This window comes from Pelophylax lessonae, assembly GCF_965119305.1.
Source record: "Pelophylax lessonae genome assembly, chromosome: 2".
Lineage (NCBI taxonomy): Eukaryota > Metazoa > Chordata > Amphibia > Anura > Ranidae > Pelophylax > Pelophylax lessonae.
Window position 1 is genome coordinate 613,226,951 of NC_138769.1, and position 27,223 is coordinate 613,254,173.

General features: G+C 40.6%; 1 protein-coding gene across 1 annotated transcript in view; it reads left to right on the forward strand.

Moving 5' to 3' along the window:
* The window catches only part of DDX10 (DEAD-box helicase 10), a 498,989-nt gene extending 476,649 nt beyond the window's left edge, over positions 1-22,340 (forward strand). The window contains exon 18 of the mRNA XM_082244266.1: positions 21,886-22,340. Within this exon, the coding sequence (XP_082100392.1) occupies positions 21,886-22,078 (193 nt within the window). The 3' untranslated portion in view covers positions 22,079-22,340. The remainder of the gene's footprint in view (positions 1-21,885) is intronic.
* The last annotated feature ends 4,883 nt before the right edge of the window (positions 22,341-27,223 follow it).

The window sequence follows — 27,223 nt, forward strand, 5'->3', positions numbered from 1 at the left end:
TAGACCTACGTCGGTTCGCACAGGAGAGCCACCTTGCCGCAGTAAATCTGCAGCGGGTGGTTGGGAAGTGGTTAATACCAGAAATTTGTATTTTATTGGACCTGAAAGCTTGCTGCAGGTTTGTTTTGCCTCAGGCCTGGTCACTAGTCTGTTAGGCCTTAAAGCAGAACTTGACTCTCAATCAAAATAAACTATTTTTAATCCTTCAGTTGCTACCCTCAGAAAATAGGAATATATATATATATATATATATATATATAAACTTGTTTTATTTTTTTTTACATTTCTTCAGTTGCTTTTAGGTTACTGGCCTAGGCCAAAATTATGTCATACATGCCTGGAGTCTTCATGGCCATTTTTTGTTGTTTCATCTGGAGGAGGGGTTTTCAGCTATGCACACCTTTTTCTGTATGCTGAGCCAAAGGCAAATGGATTCCAGGAAGTAAATGCCACATGAGTCATCTGCCCTGGCTAGAAATTCTAGGGAGGTGTTCAAAGCGATTGCTCAGCAAAATAAAGCATGGAGACAGGCATGGATGGGTGAATTTGCTTTGAATATTCCAAATCATTAATGTTTTCGGGAATACCTGAGAGAAGTCACATGTCCTGGTTATTAAACGCGTAGGTAAGGAGCCTTGGATGATGTCAGTGCTAAAACACGCCCATACAGGAAGTGCGGTACTAAAATTGAAAGCCTGAATACGGGCAGTTTTGTATATGCTCTAATCGGGGGTGCCTTTGAGAGCACCATATAATGTGAGTGCAATTTTAGCATTTTTTTGAATAAAATATGTGTAAGGTAAAGCACTGTGGAGTTTTTGTTTCTTTTGTAACACTATATGCTGGAGGCAGTGAAGAGGAGGTTTGTTGCTGAGGATATCAAATTAAAGGGCCATACCTGTGCATAAGGTGCTGGAGGAGAAAGGATCCCATTTAACAGACACAAGCACTTTATAATCCTACATTATATGGGGGCCAAGATGAGAGTACACCTGTTATAGTTATTCAACAAAATTCAACAAAAGGTGGAAAAGTCGAGTGGATGTCAGGTGAGAGCACATATTCACATGTGTGTGTTTAGACACAAGAGAGACTGCGGGAAGGTTTTACCCCCTTCATGACCAAGCTATTTTTTGCCATTCAGTACTGTGCTACTTTAACTGGCAATTATTCGATCATGCAACATGGTACGCAAATTTAATTTATATCATTTTTTCCACACAAATAGAGCTTTCATTTGTTGGTATTTGATTACTACTGGGTTATTAATTTTTTGCTATATAAACAAAAAAAGACTGAAAATTTTGAAAAACCCCTGATATTTTCTGTTTTGTTTTAATACTTATCCAATAAAATCATATTTTGTCATAAGTTTAAGATAAAATGTATTCTGCTACCTGTCTTTGATACCGGGAGCCGCAAAGAACTGTGTCGGCACCCATTAGCCAGAGACCTACAAGTATGCGATTGTGTCTAGCTGTGCTAGCCGCAGTATAATTACTGTGGGAGGGATGGCAAGTGGTAATGGATAATTATTTATTAATTTGTGATTTATGTTGTTTGAGTTGTGATAGCACACTTGTTTTAAGTTATATGCACTTTGCCGAAAGCGCAGCAGAACCACATCGGGGCAGTGCGAAGCCACCCTTAAGTTCTCCTTTAACCGCTTGCCGACTGCTCACAGTATATTTACTGCGGCAGTCAGCCCCTCACAGGCAGAGTGACGTAGGTCTACGTCGCTCGCCTGTGAGGCTCTGGGGAGTGAGCGCGTGCCCCCGCTCCGCGCGGTCACGGACACGATGTCCGCCGGTCACTCGGCGATCGGCGGGGGAGAGGGAGAATGTCAGGCAGCTTGTGTAAACAAGCCACCTGTCATTCTCCTCGCTGTAAAAACACTGATCACATGGATCTACTATGTAGATCCGTTGATCAGGGTCCTTACAGCTCAAGCCACAGCCAATCACAGTAGAAAGCACGCCCCTAGGGACACACACAGCCCCTCCCTCCCAAATAAAGTTAACCCCTTCACTACCAGTGTATTTTTACAGTAACAGTGCATATATATAGCACTGATTACTGTAGAAATGTCACTGGTAACCCCAAAAGTGTCAAAAGTGTCAGTCAAGGGTCCGATCTGTCCGCCCCAATGTCGAAGTACCGCAAAAAAAATCGCAGATCGCCGCCATTACACGTTAAAAAAAAAAACACCAAAAATGACAGAAATCTTTCCTTTTGTTAGTAAACGCGATAACTTTTGCGCAAACCAATCAAAATACGCTTTTTGCGATTTTTTTTACCAAACATAGGTAGCATAAAACAAATTGGCCGAAAATTTTAAAAAATTTTGATTTTTAAATTTTTTTGGGGGGGAATTTCATATAAAAAAATGTGAAAAATATTGTTATTTTTGCAAAATGTACGCTCTTTTTTTGTTTATAGCGCAAAAAGTAAAAATCGCACGGGTGATCAAATACCACCAAAAGAAAGCTCTGTTTGTGGGAAAAAAAGGACGCCAAATTCGTTTAGATACAGCGTCGCACGACCGCGCAATTGTCTGTTAAAGTCACGCAGTGCCGAATCGCAAAATACCCCCTGGTCGTTTAGCAGGAAAATCCTCCGGGGCTTAAGTGGTTAAGCTGACCATACACTGGTAGAATTTTGCTCAAAATATTTTGTTAAAGAGGCTTCGTTCAGTTTTCTAATAGAGGGGTCAAAATAACGTACGTCTGTGACCAGTGTAATAAGAAGATTCAAAGAAGCAGATTGGGAAATATTTCTTGAGCATATGAATTTCAGTGTATGGAATGTGGTTTTCATTCAGGAAATTAAATTAATTTGAGAATCGAAAGTTAAAAGAAAACAAAAGTATTTTTGAACGGCATTCATCAGGCAAGACTTGGCTCTAAAGTTTATGGTGCAAAGCACCAGTTCCCTGCGCTCCGAGAGGTGTAGTTACTAGTCCACCTTAATAAGGTCTTTCCACTGTTTCTGGAGCTGTGGACACGACAACCCAGGGAAAAATGCTGCGGCCTTGCTGCCCTTTACACGACCACGGAAGTCTGGAAACACTGTAAACAACAAACAAACACAGGGGCGCACAGGCCTAGTGCATTATCCTTTGGTTGGTTTATTTAAAAGTAAAAAGATTAAAAATACTCACAAGCGAGAGGCTCTGAGGAAGAGGCTAAGCCTCGAAACGCGTTAGCCATTACGAATTCAAGGGACAACTTACCCTCGGATCCAATTACTGAGGACTGCGTTCCTTATGCGATATGCTTTTAACCAAGAACTCGTTTGTATTTATAATCTTTTTACTTTTAAATAAACCAACCAAAGGATAATGCACTAGGCCTGTGCGCCCCTGTGTTTGTTGTTTACAAGACTTGGCTCTAGTCAGATCCCAGGTCTTGTTGCTTGCTCTTAGTACAGCCTTGTCTCTATAATGGCTGCTTTCTAATGTTTGATACAGTATTTAAAGTATTAATAAAATACCTCTCTCTCTCTCAAGGATAGCATATTATATTTTATAAGGGCTATAATTATGTGGGGCTTACCCAGGGCTATCCTAAGAGTGTATATTTGGACCAGTTTGGACTAGTTGCCTTGGTATTCTTTTAGTGAGGTTTTATAATATTGCAAAACTGTATTTTGACAGTCTAATGTTAGACATAAAAGTATGTCTTTTGACCCAGATTTTCACCTTTTTTTTTCTGTGTATTTAATGTTTTGGCCATTTTTTGCACCCAGACAATGGCCAGAGAATAGACTTTAACAACACAATATATTTTCATTAGTGTTTTGACAGTAACTGAGGAAGAAGCTGCACTGAGCTTTATGGAAGGCACTGCAGTAATTAATCTTCATTAGGATTGTTGCCTTGGCCTTGTAAATTAAAATTTATTATCTGAAAATAAGATTGTGGCACAGTATGTTTGATTATCAAAATGCCAAAATTTTAGAGTTGACTCCTTCTAGATTCTCAAATCTGTTTGGCAGATGTTTTTATACAAGCAGCTAATTATTCACTCCCAATAACCTGGAAGATGGTACTTGTCTAGGTTAAAGCGGAGTTCCACCCTGGATTTTTTTTTTTTTTTTTTTAATACCCCCGGGACAGTCAGGGCTAGTGCATTCCACAATGGCTAGCCTCTGATCTGTCCCGGGTTGCACTTACCTGTTAGGACAAATACTTACCTTCCAAACGTCTTGTCCAGCGCTGCCATCTCAGATGTGGGCAGCTTGAAGCCAGCGCGTCCTCTTCGGCGTCTTCTTCCGCCTTCTTTGGTCCCACGATGCTCTGCGCCGGCCCCGACGTCACTTCCGGGTCGCGCGCGTCATCCCTCCACAGCTTCTGGGCATGCCCAGAAGCTGTTTAGAAGGGGATGACGCGCGCGACCCGGAACTGACGTCGGGGCCGGTGCAGGCGCAATGATTCCTGGGAGCTATGACGTTCAGCTCCCAGGAATCATTGCAGAGCCAGGAAGTGACGACGGGCCGCGGCCGAGGAAGGAGGAAGAAGGAAGTAAGGTAAGTATATTTTCTTCGCTACGAGGTAAGTAAAAAAAAAAAAAATATGCGATTATCCATTTCTTTTTCAGGTGACCCGGAGCGAGAAGATGGAGGTAAGTATAAAAATAGGGTGGAACTCCACTTTAACCTCTTAATGTCTGCAAGCCCTGTTGGTCATGGTTTGCCTATAGCTCATTTAGGCCTGTTTAACCCCTCTAGATGTGTTCCAGTTGTGCATTAGAACTAACAACAGCTGCTGGCCTGGTAGTGGTGGAAATTTCACATTCAAGATACACTATATTGTCAAAAGTATTGGGACGCCTGTCTTGGCACACACATGAACTTTATGGGCATCCCAGTCTTAGTCGGTAGGATTTAATATTGAGTTGTCCCACTCTTTACAGCTATAACAGCTTCAACTCTTCTGGAAATGATGCCCACAAGGTTTAGGAGTGGGTCTATGGGAATGTTTGACCATTCTTCCAGAAGCACATTTGTGAGGTCAGGTGCTGATGTTGGGCGAGAAGGCCTTGCTCACAGTCTCCGCTCCAACTCATCCCAAAGGTGTTCTATCAGGGTGACGTCAGAACTCTGTGCAGGCCAGTCAAGTTCCTCCACTCCAAACTTAGTCATCCATGTTTTTATGGGCCTTGCTTTGTGCACTGGTCCAAATCATTTGGTGGAGGGGGGATTATGGTTTGGGGTTGTCTTTCAGGGGTTGGGCTTGGCCCCTTAGTTCCAGTGAAGAGAACTCTTAAGGCACCATCATACCAAGACATTTTGTACAATTTGATGCTCCCAACTTTGTGGGAACAGTTTGGGAATGGCCCCTTTCTGCTCCAACATGACTGCACACAAGTGCACAAAACAAGATCCATAAAGACATATATGAGCAAGTTTGGGGTGGAGGAAATTGATTGGCCAGCACAGAGTCCTGACCTCAACCCGATAGAAAACCTTTGGGATGAATAAGAGTGCAGACTACAAGCCAGGCCTTCTCCAACATTAGTGCCTGAGCTCACAAATGCGCTTCTGGAAGAATGGTCAAACATTCCCATAGACACACTCCTAAACCTCGTGGACAGCCTTCCCAGAAGAGTTGAAGCTGTTATAGCTGCAAAGTGGCGGCCAACTCAATATTGAACCCTACAGACTAAGATTGGGATGCCATTAAAGTTCATGTGCGTGTAAAGGCAGGCGTCCCAATACTTTTGATAATGTATTGTATGTAGAGAACATCTAAAGCTGTATTCATGCTTTCACAATACACGTATGTTGTTAGGCTAATGGCTCCTGAAGTATAATGGGCATCATAATTGTCATGTCATTACTTTTGTTCTCTCCTGCAAAGTTGTGTGTAGAAAGCAATATAAAAGCTTTGGGTTGAAGAATTGCTCACTGGATTCTTTTTTCCTTTACCCAGGAGCATCAAAGTTATAACAACTGAAAAGTCTACAGTTCATAGGAAAACTTAAGAATCAAAAATGAGTTTAGGAAGAAGCTGGAGGCGAATGTTTTGATAATAAAAAAAAAGAATAGTAAACTTTTTTCCACAGAAAGCAAAGTAGTTTTGGAAGATTATGAGTCAGATAAGGAAACTGGTCACACTGTATGCAAGGCTGCCATATGTAAAAATATATAAATTCCGGTACATTGGAACACCCAGGTCACTCATTTCATGCTTATTGACACAACTATCCTTTTTTGAAGAACCCCTTTTTAAAGAGTACATGTAAAAAGATGATTTTATACATGGAACAGCAGCAGCTTCTGGTACCTATGCGAAATTCCAATACTTTTCTTTTTTTTTTTTTACCCTTTGAGAAATACGAATTTCTCATAAGAAGAGTATGGCGGCTGCCATTTCTGGACTCTTTCTGAATATGCAAGTTACATAGTTGGTGAGGTTGAATAAAGACATCAGTCCATCCAATTTAACCTGAGAGTGTGTGTTAATCTGTGTGAATGCATGGCTTCTGTTTTCCATATCCCTGTTCATTGTGTTCACTAGGAAACCCATATAAAAAAATATTTTGAACATATCTATATTCTTCACTGACACCACCAGCAGTGGAAGGGAGTTCAACATCCTAACCGTAAAGAATCCTTTACGCAGTTTAGGATTGAATAGCTTTTCCTCCAGCTTCATTGTTTTTTTTGCACCTAAGGTTTAAAAGTTTTTCCTCCCATTGCTAGAGTGACTATTCAAGGATTTGTATATCGCGATCATACTCCCTCTTAAGTATCTCTTCTCTAGGGAGCGTAAGTTTAATGTTTGTAATGTTAGTGAGCTGTCTGTTTCTGGTTTCAGTACTTTTTGAGTCACAGACACAAACAAGTCTGCTATAAACAACCGTCAGAAAAATGCCAGCATCCCCCCCCCCCCCGTCTACCTTAGGGCTGGGACCACTTATGATGCCCTGCTAGGCTTCTTCCACTGTTGCCGTTACGGCTCCTATGACACTCTGTCTTTGAGGTCCCCTTGTCCCTCCCTTCCCCCCTAGGCCACGTTGGCCTGTTGAATTATCTAGGCTGCAATGTTTTCCACTGATTCGTTGTATATAACCTGATCTGTTTTACTGAGGTTGTTTTTGAGTTTTTTGTTCTGTACTGTTCTCGAAAATTTATAAACACCTTTCAAAAAAAAAAAGAAAAATGCCAGCATTCCTTCTATATACTTGTTCCAGGTGAGTTACGCAGAAAGAATGTAAGTCAAAGTATGGACATGGCATCTAGGTAACTGGCATTCTCAAAAGGTGAACTCCGCAATGGCGTCTTCCATATTTATATAATGACAGATTAACTTTACGTGATTCCTAACCTTTGCACTACAGGTCTGCTTTACTCATCAGCTTGTGAAATGTTATATGGTCTAAAATGTAACTTAACCACTTCAGTACAGGGCCCTTTCTCCCGCTTTCTGCCCAGGCAAATTTTCAGCTTTCAGCGCTGTCAAACTTTGGATGATGATTGCGCGGTCATGCAACACTACCCAAATTACATTTTTATAATTTCTTTCACACAACTAGAGCTTTCTTTTGGTGGTATCTAATCACCGCTGGGTTTTTTATTTTTTACTCAAAAAAAAAAAAAAGACAGAAAATTAAAAAAAAAATTTTTATTCTTTTCTGTCAGTAAGTTTTGTAAATAAGTACATTTTCTCCTTCACTGATGTGCGCTGATGAGGTGGCACTGATGGGCACTTATAGGCTGCACTGATGGGCACTGATGAGGAAGCACTAATATGTATCACGACACTAACGGGCGGCACACTGATGGCCACTGATGGGCAGCACAGATGACCGGGCACTGGTTGTGGGCACTGATGGGTATTGGTTGGGGTGACTTATAGGCACTTTTTGTACTGTACTGTAATCAGGGCACTAATGATCAGTGCCCTGATTACCTGTCCTAGAATTCCCTTTGAGGAGGAGCTGCTGATCGGCTCTCCTGGCCACACAGTCTGACATTGTGAGGCAAGGAGAGACGATAAACGGCACATCCTCATTTATATGTGACTGGCTGTGATTGGACACAGCCGATCACATGGGTAAAGAGCCACGTCATTGGCTCTTTATCAAGATTGGGGTCGCGCTGTGTCCTAGGAACACGGCGTGGCCGCGATCGCCGCACTGTGCACCCGTTCTGGGGCGCCGCCATATGATGTCCTCCCAGAACGAGAGCCGCACCACTCCTCCATCATTTGACAGTGGGTGGGCGATAAGTGGTTAAAGTGGATGTAAACCCGTATATATATATATATCTATATCCAAAGATGTGACTAGCCTCAGATAAAATGAGATTGGACCAATCCTCCTGCATAACTTATACATGTTTATCTGCAGTCTTTTCTCCTCTACATCCATTCAAAGTCCAGAATTTATAAAGCTTGTCAGCTTGAACTGTCAGAAAAAATGGGGTAGAGAGCTAAACTTACTTCACTGCAGAGCTCAGTAATTAGAGCCCTGAGAGCTGATTGGAGGGAAGGGACACACTCCTCTTCACACAACACATGGGAACAGTGCTGTCCATCAGCTGGAGCTACCTCCCTTGTCACCTTTTTTCTCTTGGTGTAAGGAAAGCTTGTCAGAAACAAGGCTGCAGACAGAAATGACAATTTGTGGTCTAGATAGACACATACACAATAGAGGGATATGCTTTGTTAATATTTCATGTCTGAGTTTTACAATCACTTTAAAGCCCAACTCTGGTTTCATGTTCCCCTCTTACTTGTTTGAGCACCATCTGCCCCCCTCCAAAAAAAACAAACCTCTGTATACATAGACTTTTTTTCAGGCATCTTTGATCTGGTGGACATCACAGGTCCTCTTCACTAACCTCTTTCTCTGGCAATGGACTGATCCTGAATGCTGCATGCGGAGAGGTCATGTAATGAATTCCTGCTGCTCTCTGCAGCATTGTGCTGTGAGTCCAGAGGGAGGTGGGTGTCATTCAGCATGGAAGACGACCATTCCTGGATTGCTGAATGGGTTAGTCTTTGAGGGACTGTCCCCAAGAAACGTATTGCAGCCAGAGTTCCTTTTATTTATTTGTAACCGATTCCTTAGGCTGCCACAAAACTCAAACTTCAAGGTGCTTTTCTAAAGCCCCGTACACACGTACTGATCGTCGGCCGAACGATCGGCCGTCTTTTGTCCAGGGCTGTCGTGTCTGTTGAAAACTGCAAAAGACTGCACACGAATTTTGTCGGCCAACAACAGCCGACTGCAGAAGTGATGTCATGTGATGGTTAACTTTCCTTGTCTTTTTTCTTTTCTGAGCATGCCCAGTCTTGCTAATCTGCTGTCTGTCGGCCGAAATCTGTACTGACTGGCGAACAATCGGCCGCTCTGGTGACAGCCAACAAATATTTTAAAGTCTGCACGACAGATTCTGTTCGGCCAAAAATGCGCTGTTGGCTGTTGGAAGCATCATACTAACAAGCCTACAATCGGCCGATTGGTCGGCGGCCGAATATTTACGGCCGACAATCGGTACGTGTGTATGGGGCTTTACCGAAACGTTTTTCTTTAAGTTACAAAGGGTTAGGGTATAGAACAGTTTCAAGTTAAGGACACACACAGTACTGAATAAAGGATGACAGAATTTCTAGCCTCCATATTGCTATTTTGACTGAATCCCTTTTAGGTCCATTCTTTGTAACTTCACTCCTATCAGGTTAACAGAATTTAATTTCATTGGCTACAAACATTGAAAATTCAACAGCACAGGATGGACAAAGATGACATCTGGAGCAATAAAATAAACCAAGATTTTAACACTTCATAATTAAAATTCAGTGTGCTGAATTAGAGTCTAAAACAGGTAAAAATACAGCAGCCTTTCCCAGCATAATACAATTACTGGGAAAACATGATGCTTTTCGCAACCTGCTAAATTAAGGTGCAGCAAGATATTGGATGTGCTATTCATGTGGCTCAGCTGTTAATTTTTCTCATTAGAAAAGGCAGGGGTGGGGAGGGGGGACTTAGAGCCCAGCTCCAGCATGCACTTTGTTTGTTTTAATTAATTAAAAATGTGTCTCTAGGCCTGTACTACTGCATGTATTCTGCACCATCCTCAATCATCATCTCACTTCAGCTAACTGGATCAGCCTTTCTTAGCTAGGGTTCCTTAGGACAGTGAGCAACTGTTGCCTCCTAGATGACTAACCACTGACCCCTGTGATCTTTTATCTATCTGGCTACATTAACACTTGTGCCTAAGGCTGGTGCAAGTTGTAGTCGCAGTTCCTGCTGCAGCTCCCCGTGGCTAGGTGCAGCCGCTGGCCCCGTTCACTACAGGGACAGCATGCCGGTGGCCGCAGATTTTCGCGGCTCTCTGAACAGCTTGTGATCACCTGCGGTGGAAGCACTCAAAGTGCTACATAAAGAGGTACCATACAGTAAAGTAACTATGTGCTTTATGATGTAGACCGTACTAAAAAAAAAAAAAAGTAGTGGTATAAATAAAATAGAACCAGTAGAAAGATCTCATACCCCTTTACAGAATGGCGTGTAATGAAAGGTAGAAAATAATTCCTAACTAAGAAGAAACAATGTAGAAAAACAGAAGGTTGTATGCAAAAAAGTTTTAAAAAATGATTAACCCCAGAATATAAAGGTATGCCTATATTTCCTGAATGCACTGCATCTGTGATCCTGCAGCTAAGGGCCTCACTGATGCCAGAAGGCACTCAAGTTTAGATAAGTTTTGGCAAATAGATATTCGTAGAAGGCTTTTTAGTGTTCATTATTTGAATAACTGTAGGGAGAGAGGGTCTGTATTTTGTATGTACATAATCTCGCTTGTGTGAGTCTGGCTGCAATAAAGATGTGCCTTCCAAAAATGTGAAGTTGCTTTATCCAATGTTCAATCCCAACTCCCAATAAGGCTACTTTGGGGTCTTTAATGCAGGGAATATGGGTGACAGAAAAAAATTAGTTTTTAAAACCTCCTTTCAAAACGTAGTTAAGTATGACCAGCACCACCAGACATTCATTAGATTTCCTCTGTGACCACATTTTCTCCACCAGAGTGGAGAATGATTTGTAAAGATCGCTGCTCTATGAGGAGTGTAGTGCCATTTATGGAGTAGTTTTGTGGCTGATTCCTGGTGGGATAGACATTTTGAGACCGTAAGGGGTTTTCTGCCTATAGAGCTACGTTTATTTTCCCAGAATTCCATAGTGGGCAGTTTTCTTTGCTGTAGACTTAATAAACTGAAATGCAGTAGCTTAGGGCAGATGGGTTGTCAAAGAATTTGAGAGTCATAAATTGGAGCATCATCTTTCCATTGTATCACTGAGATCGCATGTTCAATTTGGAGGTACACTATTAGTAGAATTCTTTGTGCCTCAAATGAGAAGTATGACAGAAGTTGTGGAAGGCTCTCAATTGGAACCTAAAAGAGATCTCCAGACATGGGATTAAAGCCTCGTACACACGCACCGATTGTTGGCCGTGAATTTTCGGCCAACGTCCGATCGGCCGATTGTCGGCTTGCTAGTATGATGCTTCCGACAACCGACTGCGACTTTTCGGCCAAACAAAATCTGGTGTGCATGCTATAAAATTTTTGTTGGCCGTCAACAGAACGGCCAATTGTTCATCAGTCAGTACAGATTTCGGCAGACAAAAATCAGATGAGCAAGACTGGGCATGCTCAGAGAAGAAAAAACACACGGAAAGTAAACCAGCACATGACATCACTTCTGAAGTTGGTTGTTGTTGGCCGAAAAAATTTGTGTGCAGTCTAGAGCACATTTCAACCAACACAACAACACTGGACAAAAGACGGCCGATCGGTCGGCCAACAAATGGTGCGTGTGTACGAGGCTTTAGTCACAAATGCGCAAGTCTCAAGTCTTAACCTTCAAGTCTCAAGCAAGTCCCAAGTTACTGTGGCGAAAAGCAAGCAAGTCAAGTCGAGTCCCTGCTTTTCACCTTTAAATCAGTTAAAAGTTATTGGTTAGGAAAGTTTTTGTTTTATTTTCAACATTAACAAAACTGCTTAGTGCTTTTTTCTTGGTATATTAAAGAAACACTTTGAATGCCCAAACACCACAGTCACTAAAAACATGTGAAGTATTTCCATTTTTAAACAGCCAGTGTCCTAAAAATCAGAACACACTAAGGTGTTTTAAGTGACTTTGTCTCAGAAACATAACAGGCACATTCATTTTGCTTTAACACATCTTGAGAAAATGCAAATATTTAACAACTTAAAAAAGTAAAGTCATTTCGAGTCATATGTCTCAAGTCAAAGTCAAGTCTCAAGTCATGAATACCAAGTCAAAGTCAAGTCGAGTCTTTTATTCATTTTAGTCAAGCAAGTCTCCAGTCCTCAAACTGGTGACTTAAGTCTGACTTAAGTCAAGTCATGTGACTCAAGTCCCCCACCTCTGGAGATCTCAGACACAGTGGATGCTGGCTGTGGTCCTGTAGGTGAGATCCAAGTTTGGAGATGTAAGTTGCAGCGAGAGGAGAAGTAAGAATCATAATGAGCAGATTGGTATACATTGCGGATACATTCCGGAAAGTATTAATTTTGTTATGTTTCAGAATTCTTCCAAAATGGATTAAATTCATTATTTTCTTCAAAATTCTAAAAACAATACCCCATAATGACAAGGTGAAAGAAGTTTGTTTGAAATCTTTGCAAATTTATTACAAATACAAAAACCCCATGTACGTATTCACAGCCTTTGCTCAATACTTTTGTTTAAGCACCTTTGGCACCAATTACAGTCTCAAGTGTTTTTGAGTATGATGCTAAAGCTTGGCATACCTATTTTTGGGCAGTTTCTCCCATTCTTCTTGGCAGGTCCTTTCAAGCTGCATCAGGTTGGCGCACAGCCATTTTCAGATCTCTCCAGAGATTTTCAATCGGGTTTAAGTCTGGGCTTTAGCCAGGCCACTCAGGGACATTCACAGAGTTGACCTATAGCCACTCCTTTGTTATCTTGGCTGTGTGCTTAGGGTTGTTGTCCTGTTTTCATCAAGGATTTCTGTACATTACTTCATTTATCCTTCCCTCGTTCTTGACTAGTCTCTCAGTTTCTGTCACCTTAAAACATCCCCACAGCATGATGGCACCACCACCATCATGCTTCACTTTAGGAATGTTATTGGAAAAGGGGATGAGAGGTGCCTAGTTTCCTCCAGACATGACCCTTGACGTTCAGGCCAAAGTTCAATCTTTGTTTCATCAGACCAGAGAATTTGGTTTCTCCTGGTCTGGGAGTCCTTCAGGGGCCTTTTGGCAAACTAAAGGCGGGCTGTCATGTGCCTTTTACTGATGAGTAGATTTCGTCTGGCCACTCTACCATAGAGTGCTCCAGAAATGGTTGTTCTTCTGGAAGGTTCTCCTCTCTCTAGAGAAACGCTGGAGCTCTGTCAGAGTGACCATCGGGTTCCTAGTCACCTCCCTGACTAAGGCCTCTCTCCCCCGATCACTCAGCTTGGCCCGGGCAGCCAGCTCTAGGAAGAGTCCTGGTGGTTCCAAACTTCTTCCATTTAGGGATGATGGAGGCCACACTGTGCTCAATGGGACCTTCGATGCTGCAGAAATGTTTCTGTACCCTTCCCTAGATCTGTGCCTCGATACAATCCTGTCTCGGAGGTCTACAGACAATTCCTTGGACTTGTTGGACTTCATAGCTTGGTTTGTGCTCAAACGTGGACTGTTACCTGTAGGACCTTATATAGACAGGTGTGGGCCTTTCCAAATCATGTTCATTTTTTATTTTTAATCCATTTTCAAAGATTTCAAACAAACGTCTTTCACGTTGTCATTATGGGGTAACAAGTGAAGCACTGTGAATACCTTCCAGATGCACTGTACCCTTTGAGGCTTGTATATTAGAGTTCCTGACACAACAGCAAATTGGATCATGCTTTGCTGGGGTTTTTTTGCCTTCCTCTGGATCAACTGCGGGTATAGGATTGTGTATATGGGATTGTATGGTTGGGTTTTCATTACTGTTTTTTTGGGGGTTTTTTTTATTTTTATTGGTTGAACCAGATGATCTTGTCTTTTTTCAACCTGACTAACTATGTAACATATTGTTGTCAGTGTCCAAAACTGATTTATGTTAGAATAGTACCCAGCAGAATTTTGGGATCAGTCCCTAACACGTAAGATTCAATTTGTTTCCAAGAGGCTTTAGAAGAAGTTGTTCCCCAATGTTTGGCTTGTGCCAGATAAACAGCTTTATAATTATTGGAAACTTCAGGTCATGCCAGCAAACTGCTTAGGAGTATAAAGGATAGAGTTTCAGGTGTGGGGTCTTTTCTTTTTTTTTCCCTCCGCAGATAGAAGTGTTGAGGATAGATTGTATGGCACGGGATGCGATGGCTAGTTTTCCTTTTTATTTTTACTAGTTCTGTTGTGGCACAGCTTTGGGACATGTAGGTGATGATTTAAACTAATAACTGTGCTCCAAGGAACGAAAGAGAAAATAGGATTTTTTTTTCCTACTCTCCAACAAATCATTTTCTTTGCTTTCATTAGAAGAAAAAAGCACCCTCCCTCTGGCCTGCATGTGAGTAAATACTTTGCACTTCTGCACTGTTTAACCACTTCTGGACTGGAAGGTTTTACCCCCTTAATGACCAGGTCATTTTTTGCGATACGGCACTGCGTTAATTTAACTGACAATTGCGCGGTCATGCGACACTGTACCCAAATACAATTGATGTCCTTTTTTTCCACAAATAGGCTTTCTTTTGGTAGTATTTGATCACCTCTGCGGTTTTTATTTTTTCCGCTATAAACAAAAAAAGAGCAACAATTCTGAAAAAAATCTATATTTTTTACTTTATGCTATAAAACACAGCAAATAAAAAAAAATTAAGAATGTTTTCATAATTTTAGGCCAATATGTAATTTGCCACATATTTTTGGTGAAAAAAAAATCCCAATAAGTGTGTATACTGATTGATTTGCCCAAAAGTTATCGTGTCTACAAACTAGAAGATAGATTTATGTTGTTTTAATTTTTTATACTAGTAGTGGCGATGATCAGTGATTTTTAGCAGGACTGCGACATTGCGGCGGACAGATCTGAAATCCGACACTTTTGGGGGGGACCAGTGACATTACTACAGTAATCAGTGCTAAAAATATGCACTGCTACTGTACTAATGACACTGGCAGAGAAGGGGGTCAACACCAGGGGCTAAATGTTAAATGTTAAAAGGGTTAAATGTGTCCCTAGGATGTGCTTGCTAACTGTGTGGGGGATGTACTTACTAGATGAACATAAAAATCTGTGTTCCTAAATAGCAGGAACACAGAATCCCTTTCTTCATCTCTGACAGAACAGTGGTCTGCCTTGTTTACATAGGCAGACCGTTGTTCTGTCTCTATGGGGAGCGATCACGGGTGGCCGGTGCACATCGCGTCCATCGGACCTGCTGATTGCCCCCCCCCCCCCCCCCCTCTGGCCAGTCAGCGCATTCCCCCACTGGCTATTACACGAAATTACATACAGTATGTCGTTTCGCATAACCTGGTCGGCAAGTGCTTAGCTGAGTTGTTCCGGTTTATATTTTTGGGCCTAGCATCCTACTCCTGCAGGTGTCACTATACCTTGTGTGTCTGAAGTTAAGTCCTCTAATGAACACTGAGTACAAAAGTCCAATTTTTTATTTTCAACAATATACCAGAATGCTGTGTATAAAAATCTACACTAAAGTCAAAGAAGTGGCTCATTCACCCTCCTTACCACAGGCACCGACACAGACTGTACTTCATTGTTGTCAGCATTCAGGATAATCATTTTTTCCATGTGATTTGCCCTCCATCAAATTCAGTAGGGAAGAAGAATCATCCAATAGCGAGACAGTCAACAGTAAAAGGCTTGAAACATGCTTAGGACAAACCTAGATCTATACTTAAACAATTATGTTAACAAAAAAAATAAATAAAAAACATGGGCAGACTAGATGGATTACTCAGTCTTTTTCTGCCGTCACTTTTCTATGTTTCTATGAGTAACGTATGTGGAACAATAACATTGCATTGAATGCTTTGGATCAGGAATCACGGCCTGTGGATGTGGAGTTGAGAAGAAGAGGAGCCATGTTACCAGCCTGGCACATACAGCTGGTAAATGCAGCCAAGAGCACTACTTTTCTGAAGGCAGCAAAAAAACCTGTTGCTTTGCCCCGCATTGGCAAAGCACAGGTTCACGTAACGTGTTTCCAAGATTCTTTGAAAAGTTAGACTCTGTATTGGCAAAACTTTAATAAGGAAAAACAATGTAAATCTTTCATAAGAAAGCTTGCACAATTATTGTGTTTTAAGACTAAATATTCAGAGTTTTGCATAAACCCGGTTGAGACTCTTTAAAACAAACCTGTCATCAATAAAAATCCTACATGAAAGCAGGAACCTATGTTAGCTAGGAATTTTTATCTGTGCACCTCCTGATGTTCCCAATGTCTCACTAACCAGCCATCCTCATGTTCAGTGAGAGCGCCCCTTCTGGTCACCTAAGGAACTATGGGCAGTGAGTGGTTTAGTCCAAAAGATAAGGGATTTAGATCTTTGGAATAAAGTGGAACCAGGGTCAGAGGGCCATAACCGAAAACTCTTTTGTGCTGACAAAGGTAATAGTAAGCAACCTGTGGTGCTTACTTTTTGAAAGGTTCGTTACTTTAGAAAATGTGACAAGTCTGACAGGTTCTCTTTAGGACAGTGTTGGTTGTAGATAGGCTTTTTATAAGCCTAGCCTATATTCAGCACTGTGTAAATTTCCTGTAATAAGTTCTTCATACCGTGTTCCTATTATAAAATATAAGCCATATTTGCTTGGACCTTTTTCCATTACAGAGATTTTCTTTAATAATCGTGTATTAGAATGCCTGTGCATTTCTTACATTGCTGTGTATCCCAAAGAGGCATTATCACAGGAGCTTCTTTCATGTCCTCAATAAAAAACAAGATGACGGCTCCCCTATAAGCGGTGTCATGAGGGGAGATTAGGAGTGAGTCATGGTCTATATATAACATCTATAGCGGTCCGCTCACCCGAGTGTCTGAGCTGTGATTGCTGATCATTATATCTGTTACCAATGACCACCATGTTACAAGATAATGTGAAATCATTTCCACTCCCCCGCCCCCCCTCCCCCCCTCCTAACAGCAAAACTGCACAAAGCGGTGCAGATAAGTCACAGTAATTGTCTGCTTCTGTATTAGTGCTGATTGTTGTATGATGAGTATTCTGGAAATTGAGCCTCCGCCGATTCCTCACTTGTTTATATATGAGCGTGCATGTAGCCACTTAATATAAAATAGATCGTAATTCGTTAGAGGGCAGATGAGATTAAATGACGATTGCCAACTGCAGCAGGTTCCTTACACCGTTCAAATTTGATTATCTAGAAAAATAAGTGTGTTCGATAGACTGCTCTCTATTCAATTTAAGTGAATCCTATGAGCCTTGTGTTTCGCAGACCTGTTGCCCTGATTCAAGTCATGTTTTCCAGTGCTCTTCACTCAGTCACTGGTAAAATAATTAGGATTTCTTCTCAAATCAAACAAATGAATGTAGCTGTGCTTCAGTGAGCGAGATTAGAAAACATGCTTTGTTAAGGCTATGTCATACTATTGATTATGTCGCTGGAGACAACTTGACAATGTGAAAATCGCTATGGCAGCTTCCCTTCTCCAGTGATGTTGCTTCTTCATTCAACCATTGGGATGTTGTTCCATCAATGATTCCTTTCTAGCATTTGAGATTCTGCGGCATTTCAGCTGGTAGGGGAATGTCGTGAGAAATTGAATTTCAAAACCGAAAAACAAAAAGGTAATATTATAGCAGCTCATCAGTCCTTAGATGTGCTGGCTGCATTTTCTATTTTTATCTTTTATTTTTACATGGTGATTTTTCCAGTAATACATTTTCTGTCCTGGGGTGACAACACTCACTTACTGTACTGTATTTATGAAGCAACTGTGTTGCCACCCTAGGCTCACTCCTGATTTTCACTACATTCATCTTCACTGATAATATTGGATTGAGTTTTCAGTTCAGTGCATAGGATGTTACAAGGATACTGGTGGTCTGTCGGGCCCAGCAGAATATTTTGTGTTTGCAAAAAATTTTGCCTGATTTACCCTAGGCAAGGTGGCAGCTTGATACCCCCCCCCCCCATATCTCTTTGATTAACATTGATAAGGAATGCAATAGGTACAGAGAAGCTTTCCAATCAGCATTGCATTTAGTGGTAGTGGTATGACCTCTCCCATCAAACACCATTTGCTTTCAGATACATTTTCCCTTGCAGAGTGACAGCAGTCCTCCTTTTTTAACATTTGTGCTATTTCCCTGTGCTATTTCCCTGGTTTACTGCATGATGTTTGTAGCTTTGACCCTTGGACATCCATAAGGTTCTAGGCTACCATGTAAATTATTTGGCCCTCTGAGCAAGGTTCATTGGGTAAAGTGGAGGTCTATTAAAGAGATTATGCCACTGGAAAAGTGACACCAGTGACAGAATTGCCACTGTGACATGAGCCTTACTGGTTCTGGAAGAAATGTTTTGGGAATCTAGAGGGATTTATCTTGGCAACAAATGTATTTCTTCAGTTTGTGAAAAGTGATGCAGGGTTCATTCCTCCACCAGGACTTCCCAGCTAGAAGCCTAGTGGTTTGTACCCCTCTAGTCCATGCGGCAGTGAACTTGGCTGTTCCCTCTTATTTATAATCTATAGGAGCATATGGAATATAATCATGCCCATAATACCAAGCACCTTGGCTGTTTAGGCAATTTCATATTTTATCTAGGCCCAGAAGTCTGCTCAACATCAGGATATTGGGTTCCCCCTCTCCCCTGCTTGATCCCTCCAGTCATGGTAATTGGGCTTGTATTAGAGAACAGAAGGCTGAAAGTCTTGCAAGCAAAGCCCATGGCAGAGGATAAAGGATTAATGTATGGCATGTGCACCCCAGTGTTACTGACAAAAGAGGGTCACAAGGGGTATCAGTGAAATACAGGAGCTAAAATGTTATGCTTCCTCACAGAGGAGCAAGAAATGATAGGTTGTCGCTTGTTCTGGCAGAAATAATAAGCCCTTCTAAAATGTTGCAAGTAAAATTCCAACACAGTCTTCACAGATTTCAGTCTACATGGTCATTGGTGATTCTCAAATCAAAGAAAAATAGCCTAAACTTCCTGACAGATAAGTCACAGCTAACATTTGGACCAGTTTGACATATTGGGGTTTATTTACTAAAGGCAAATCCACTATGCACTACAAGTGCACTTGGAAGTGTAGATCTGAGGGGAAAGATCTGAAATGAGGGAAAGCTCTGCTGATTTCTATCATCCAACCATGTGCAAGCAAAAATGATGTTTTTTTTCCCTTATGTCCCCCTCGGATCTACAGCAACTGCACTTCCAAGTGCACTTGTAGTGCAGGGTGGATTTGCCTTTAGTAAATAAACCCCATAATCTCCATGGCGTTACAAAGTATCCTAATGTGTAGTAGCTTGTAACCTAATCAAGTAAAATATTTCAGCAGTGTGAAGCACCAGGTCAAATCTAAATTAAATTTTTTTCCTGCTTGTAATTAAAAGGAAATTACAATAATTTTTTTAAAAAGTATGGGAATTTAGTGCTGCTTTTTTATTAATGTATCAGAGACCTACATAATGGAAGTCTATGCAAGTCGCTCCGAGGTCGCCCCAAAGTAGTACAGGACCCTTTTTCTAAGTCGGAGCGACTTGTGTCGCTCCTATTAACGGGTCCTGTGCTAATCAATGGACCGCGACCGAGCCCGACTTGTCAGGCTGACAAGTCGCCTGACAAGTCACGCTAATGTGAATGGGCTCTAAATGTCCAGTGTTTTCTTTTATTGAATAACATTGCATTTCCTAATTTTAAAGCATCTGTTGCCAATAGCAACAAGTCAGATATTGGACATCATTTCAGCTAAAAGGAACAATGTGAATGGCTACTGTGGGCACCTATTTTATTCTGACAGTTTTTATACATATACAAATCCTTTAGTGCCCAGGAAATGGCGGCATTGAGACATTTTCGAAGTGTTTTTTATTTTACAGGCAATAACTAAAACAGGAGCTCATCATTTCAGAAATGTAATGATTTTTCCTATTGACATAATGGCCTGTGTTTTTCTGATAGCGATTAAAGGAATTTCTGTAGACAAAGTTTGAACTTGCAGGTGTTTTAAAGTTGATGTTTATTCTTTAGCCTGTGAACCAGATTTTATCATAATAAGCCCTTATTGTACGTAAGCATTATTTCATCACATCATTAATCATAACCCATCCAGGCATAATTCATATTTAATGTGTCAGTAATTCTAAACACTGAAAATTAACATCAGCTAAAAGCTATAATTATGCTAAAGTTTGTTTGCATAGCTTGTGTTATATCTGTAGGTTACAGCCACTTTGATTAGGTGATGTTTATCTTAATAAGTATTTTCTCTGTCAAGGCTGAGCAAGTCTCTAAAAAGTTTTGGTTTATATTTGAACTTCAGCGTGTTAAGTGGTCACCAGTTCTGAGGGCTTGGCTACCACTGCATTCTCTAATCTAAATAGACTAGTTACCTGACTGTGATGATGATCCAGTGAGTTCATTGTGTAGTCACTAAGCAGATCTAAAATGTTGCCTTTATATTTTGAATAGTTGTTTTAAGGTATTGAATGAGGTAAATAAAAGCCAGAAAGATTCAAGCAGTCAGCATATTGACGAGTAGGTAATGCTGCCTTTCTATGTCTCTTAGAACAGGTTTAATATAAGATTAGAGAACTATCCCACCTAGGTCCCTAATTTCAGATCTTTGAGTTTGACAGCTACAGAACTGTCTTACTATATATCTTGGAGACTTGAATGGTGACATGTCACTAGAATTTCTCATTCTGCCCAATTGCAGCAGCCATCACGCTTTTCTCCATGGATTTCCTGTATCGTAAACCATTTTTGGAATTAATCTTCCAGTGTGATGGCTTCACTATTCAGAATTAGTGGTGAAAATTCTGGCGTCAAAACTGAAAATTCAGGATGCAGTTGGCCGAAACCGAAATTGACAGTTATGAAAAAAAAAAAAAAAAAAAAAAAAATATATATATATATATATATATATATATATATATATATATATGATATTTGATCTTTTAATTGATATTGTGAATTTAAATGGACATGAGTTTATGGTCGGCCATTATCGGCACCGTTTGAAGCATTGTTAAAAATCTTGCTTGCTGCATTTGTAGTGGGTATTTGGTCAATTAAAAAAAACTGCACCCTAAATGCACCACCCCTTTGAAATGCATTGAAAATGCAGCAAGAATGTATCAAAAATGCACCCATGTTGCATTTTTGATGCATTTTTTGAGTCACGTGACCTATGAAAAAACGACCATAAGCACGGTAAAATCATGTGCCAGAGTTCACCTATATTTGTGTGTCACATTCGGGTAGACAGACCAATAGTTATGGGAGCATTTTAATATATTCTTTAAATGATGAATACAGCTTGATTACTGATCCTGATCCTCAATTTCAGATTTAATAGCTGGCTGTGTTACTCATATTGCATTTCATGAAATTTTTCGGCAGCCATTATAGGCGCATTTTTTTTTTTTTTTTCTTTCAGCACAACGCTGAAAACTCTACTTTTGGCCGATAATTTTTGGCGACCAAAATTCACTATTCAGAATGGTCAGAAATAAAAGTTGGTTGAAGAGATACCAGCAAGTGGGTCAACCTACCCAAAACTGAAATTCCAAAATTTGTGCAAAGTTAGCTTCTGAATCCAGTTATTCTAGTAATATTATTTTGTTCTAATTAGGCTAAATGGTTAATAATTTCTTTCTTCTGTTTTTTCCTAAGTGATGGTGAAGACGCTCCACCAAGAAAGAGAACTTTCAGCAGCAGATCAAAAGAAAAGGAAGAAAAAACAGTAGCGGCCAAAAAGAAGAAAGCCACACAAAGATCTGAGGAGCCATTCCAGCCACTAAATACGGGACTGTCACTGGCAGAAGATGAGGAGCTGGTCTTACATCTCCTAAACAGCAGCAGCTAATTATTTACCCAACTGTGTTTTTCTTGGCCATCTTCCGTCTTAGATCAACAGCTTTTTACAAAGTCAATTTGGCTTCAAGGCAGTTCAGTACTCGGGGACAATGATAAATGAGAACTGAAGAATGACCTCCAAATAGCCAGCCTGCAGTATAAATACAGCAAATGTAATTCCTTAAAGAACCATTCTACCTAGCTTACAATTTGGGTTGTGTAAAAGTGGGTTTACAGACATAAGTGAAAGTATAATAAAGGCTTACAGTATATTCATAGTGTTTTAAAAAGATTCAGGAAACTATGGTAATTGGTTTTAAATTCTAGAATGTTTTAGAGCGAAATATAGAGACTTTCCTGTTTAGCTGTCATCCAGTTGACATACATATTTTAAGCATACCAGGGTAGCCTTTGGTAGACTTATTTTTAAAGTTAGCCTGTCACAAACTTAGGCAGTTCAAAGTAAACGCATGAAGATACCTTCAGTGGCAACCGTGTGTCAAGCCATTCAGTACAGCCATACAGGCAGCTGCAATATGCACCTTTTGATTTTTTTTTCCGTCAAAGTTGTGCCTGGTTCTGCCCTTCCCAACTTATAAGCCTCTCTATTGGTCCTTTAATGTGATTGGTGGCTATATTGATCAATTGGGGGTGACAAAACGCAACATTTACAGGAAAAATGGAGATTTGCTTATAATGTTAGTTGCCTATATATCTAGGTATGCTGATCATTATGACATACGATTTTCAATGATAAAACTGCTGCTTATAATTGGTTTGAATTTCCATATTTTGACAGGTTTGCTTTGCTTTGAACTAAAATGGCTCAAAAGAATCGAATGATAGTCTATTAGTTTTCCATTAAATATATTCAAGGCCAAATATTGAAAACCTGCTAACACCTATGTATGCTTTTAAGGTGCATGCTGGAGAGTTGATTCACAAACCAGACTTTTTTAATTCAGATGGGAAGAACCTTTCCCAAGTTCTCAGTTCCACTTCAACTGCTTTAAATTTTATGGGGGCGGGGAGTGTAATGTCACCACTGGAATCCCTGATAGTAGGCCAGAGTTCACCTATATTTGTGTGTCACATTCGGGTAGACAGACCAATAGTTATGGGAGCATTTTAATATATTCTTTAAATGATGAATGCAGCTTGATTACTGATCCTGATCCTCAATTTCAGATTTAATAGCTGGCTGTGTTACTCATATTGTATTTCATGAAATTTAAATTCCTAATTATACTTCTTTTGTTGAGGTTAACATTTTTTCTTGTATTCATACTGTGAAGTTTTGCCATCACTAAATAGTGTAAGCCTCTAATTAGAAATTAAAGTTGTTTTGACAGCTAAACATTAAGGAAAAATAATGTTCCAGGAGTAGTATCCCCCCTCACCTCCCTATATACTTGGCCCCATTGGCCCTTGCTGCTGTCAATCAAATTCTGAGAGGATGGTGCAGGGGGGGAGGTCGAGCTGTGCTAAGTGTGTGTCAATTAAAACCTAGAAGAGAGAAGGAACCAAGAGAGAACCTCAGAAGAGGAGTTTCCAGACTGTTCTGTGCAATACCATCACATCAAATACTCTTTACAACCCCTTTAAGTAACCAAAAGCACCAAAATGTAATCTGAGATAACCTGCTTGACTGCCTTATATGCTAAACATTCTAGTAATGCCAAGAGTCCTTCAAAGAATGAATTCCCGCAAATTTCCAGGGGTCACCAAACCATGGGGTCAGATTAGGTGAGCCACACATACCCTCAGCTCTATGTGCATTGACAACTGTGGCAAAACTTTACAAACTGCTTTGTACTTCTAAATATGGCTGACATGTTTATTGATTCCAGCGTCTGATGTGGGCTGAATATAGACTTGCAGTTTGCAACTTGGGAGATCAACTACTTTTACCTGCAGATTTATGACAGAGGAAGATCCACAACTGTTTTTCTGACTTATACATGCAATCCTGTTTAAAGGCAGGCGTTTCAAAATAAAGAGTGGATTTGTGTTTTTTTGGTAAAATTCTTTGCTTTGTTTGCTTGTGTCTGGATGGTGACATAAAATAAGAGGGAGTTTTCCAGTCAAAAAAGGGCATTTTTCTCACTTGTACAAGTTGTTCTCCAGGGAAATAGCTAATGCACCATCGAAATACATATGAGAAGCTGTACTACATTCAAAAGTTTTTGTCTCCAAAGTATTTATGCCTTACACACATTGCACTCCTGGTGTCAGTGCATCCCTCCAAGTAGTGTTAGGGATCTGGCTCCTTGATGTGGGCTGATCAGTGGTCATGGCTGAGCTCAGGGCACTGTTTGGACAGCTACTAGCTGGAAAGGTCTAGATAGCCTGCAAAAGGGAGGCTGACAGACAATTACAGCATCCGATTACCTGCTCTGTGGAGAGCATTGCTCTGGCATCTAATAGTGCATATTCTACAATTGTTGGTGCTGTGTCTGGCATCCTGTAATGTGGATTTAATAATGGCAGGCAGCACCCTTCTGCTGACCATCTGCCTGCTGGTCTGTATGGGACTTGGTTTTGAATGAAGTGTCACACCAGCAGATTTCACAAATGACCTTCGGTAGACTGCTTCTCCTTACTGCCTGTTATTCTGTGCCACACTGACCAGGTTCTTGATGCAATGCCTGGTATCTAATGCTTCAAGTTTCATTAAATACTTGCAGTAGGCTGCTTGTGCAATGAGATTACAACCTTGACAGATAATTGCTTGTCCATAAAGAAGTTCTTGGCACTCTTCCTTTTGCAGAGGATTTTATAAAAGAAAATATGGTCTACACTTTCTATAGTGGACACGCTTGTGTCTCGCATTCAGAAATCACTGACCATTCCCATAGGGGTAGCTCCTTCTGCTTAGGTCCCTGATGACAGAAAGTTGGAAGTAATTTCTTGATCCATCTTCTTCTCGTTGTGATAAAGCAAAAGGACAAACATAAAATTGGGACTTTGTGAGCTGTGACCAGCTAATATGTAGTAGCGGAATTGCATAAAAAGGAAAGAAATGATTATGTAGTAAGATAGTAGATTTATTTAAAATCTATAGACCGGTAATCAAAATCCATAGACTCATAAAAATAAAACCAATCTTGTTGAATATGTAACCCATAACATGGGGGTAAACATGGAGGGTACAAATGTAAATGTAGATAAAACCATAACAATGGTACAAGGTAATACACTATTATCATGGTAATAAAATATATAGATAAAATCGAAAATGGATACGGTCATTGAGCAGTTGATTGCATATTATAGGCTTGTAATAATTGAATTGCCTGTATTAAACTCAACGCGTTTCAGGAAACAAATTTCAGTTTATCAGGAGTAGACATAATTCAAGTATCTAGAAGAGATGTACATACATGAGAAACAGTATATATCCAATAGGCACGAAGTCTCAAACCAATCAAAGGTATAACTTACAGTAAGGTGTCAAATATTTTTAAGGGTTACAGATCATCCGGGGGTATGTCCAGCCTGGGAACTGAGGGAGCAAAGCCTGCGTGCATCAAGCAGGCATGTAGAATCAAAGGTGTACGGAACGGCTCTCCAATAGGGGGTCTAAAAACCTCCACTCACTATAGGAGTATGTATCTATAAAAATGGCGGAGACTGTATAGGTAAGTATGATAAAATGATAAAAATTGCTGCAGAAGTGAGGTTTGGGTGAGATCACGAAGAAGCCAAAACCCAAAGAAGTGAAGCAGTACTGAGCATATAGCAATACATAGGACTACTTCATTGAAAGTGGCTAAACCAGGAGGGATAAATAAAAAAGGTAGATAGCGTATATAACCACCAAATGGGTAAAATAAAGGTGTAAAAATATATACCCGTGAAGACCTAGAGGAGCCACCTAAAAGGAAAAAAAAAAAAAGGGGGAAGAGAAGCAGAGTGCAAAGAAGTAGCTGCCTGTGGAGAATGTAATACACAGAGGTGAAGTGTGGGTACCTAAGTGAAAGTGATGGCTGACATAGCCATATGAAATGAAGAAAAAAGGTATGTAAAGGCGATGCGGCTGAAGAGTGAACCAAAAGAGTACTATCTTACTACATATTTGTTTCTTTCCTTTTTATGCAATTCCACTACTACATATTAGCTGGTCACACCTCACATAAAGTCCCAATTTGATGTTTGTCCTTTTGCTTTATTGCATACAGGGATGGAGACTCTGTTGGTCATGAGTCTCATATAAAGCCCCAACATTTCTTCTCGTTGTGGGCTCTCCCCTTCTAAACAAATTTGCCTCTGCACTCATTTATCAAACTTTGGCAATGGGTTAGATCCCTAAGCCATAGCCTGGCAGGGCTGGGGTTGACACTCGACTTATTGATTGTGTTGACCGGATGATTGTTACATTGAATGGTATGTTCAAGTTGGATGCTAGCCAAGTTGTGCCTTCTGTTCAGATCTGCAGGGCACCTTTTCAGAAAAAAAGAAATTCTGAACTAATACTTATGCCCTACACATCCCCCCACCCCTCCTTATTGTTTACAAATATCTGAAAAGTGTGACGTACATTTGTATTTAGTCCCCCTGAGTCAATACTTTGTAGTACCTCCTTTCATTGCTATTACAGCTGGAAGTCTTTTTGGGTATGTCTATACCAGCTTTGCACATTTAGAGTGACATTTTTGCCCATTCTTCTTTGCCAAATAGCTCAAGCTCTGTCAGACTGGATGGAGAGCATCTGTGAACAGCAATTTACAAGTCTTGCCAAAGATTCTCAATTGGATTCAGGTCTGGACTTTGACTGGGCCATTTTAACACACAAATATGTAGTTCTAGCTGTATGTTTAGGGTCGTTGTCCTGCTGGAAGGTAAACTTGGCCCCAGTACCAAGCCTTTTGTAGACTCTTAACAGGTTTTCTTGCCTTGTATTTTGCACTATCCATCTTCCCATGAACTCTGAACAGATTCCCTGTCCCTGCTGAAGAAAAGCATCCTCACAACATGATGCTGCCACCACCATGTTAACACAGTAGGATGGTGTGTTCAGGGTGCTGTGCAGTGTTCGTTTTCCACCACACATAGCGTTTTGCTTTTAGGCCAAAAAGTTAAATTTTGGTCTCATCTGACCAGAGCACCTACTTCCACATGTTTTCTGTGTCCCCTACATGGCTTCTCGCAAACT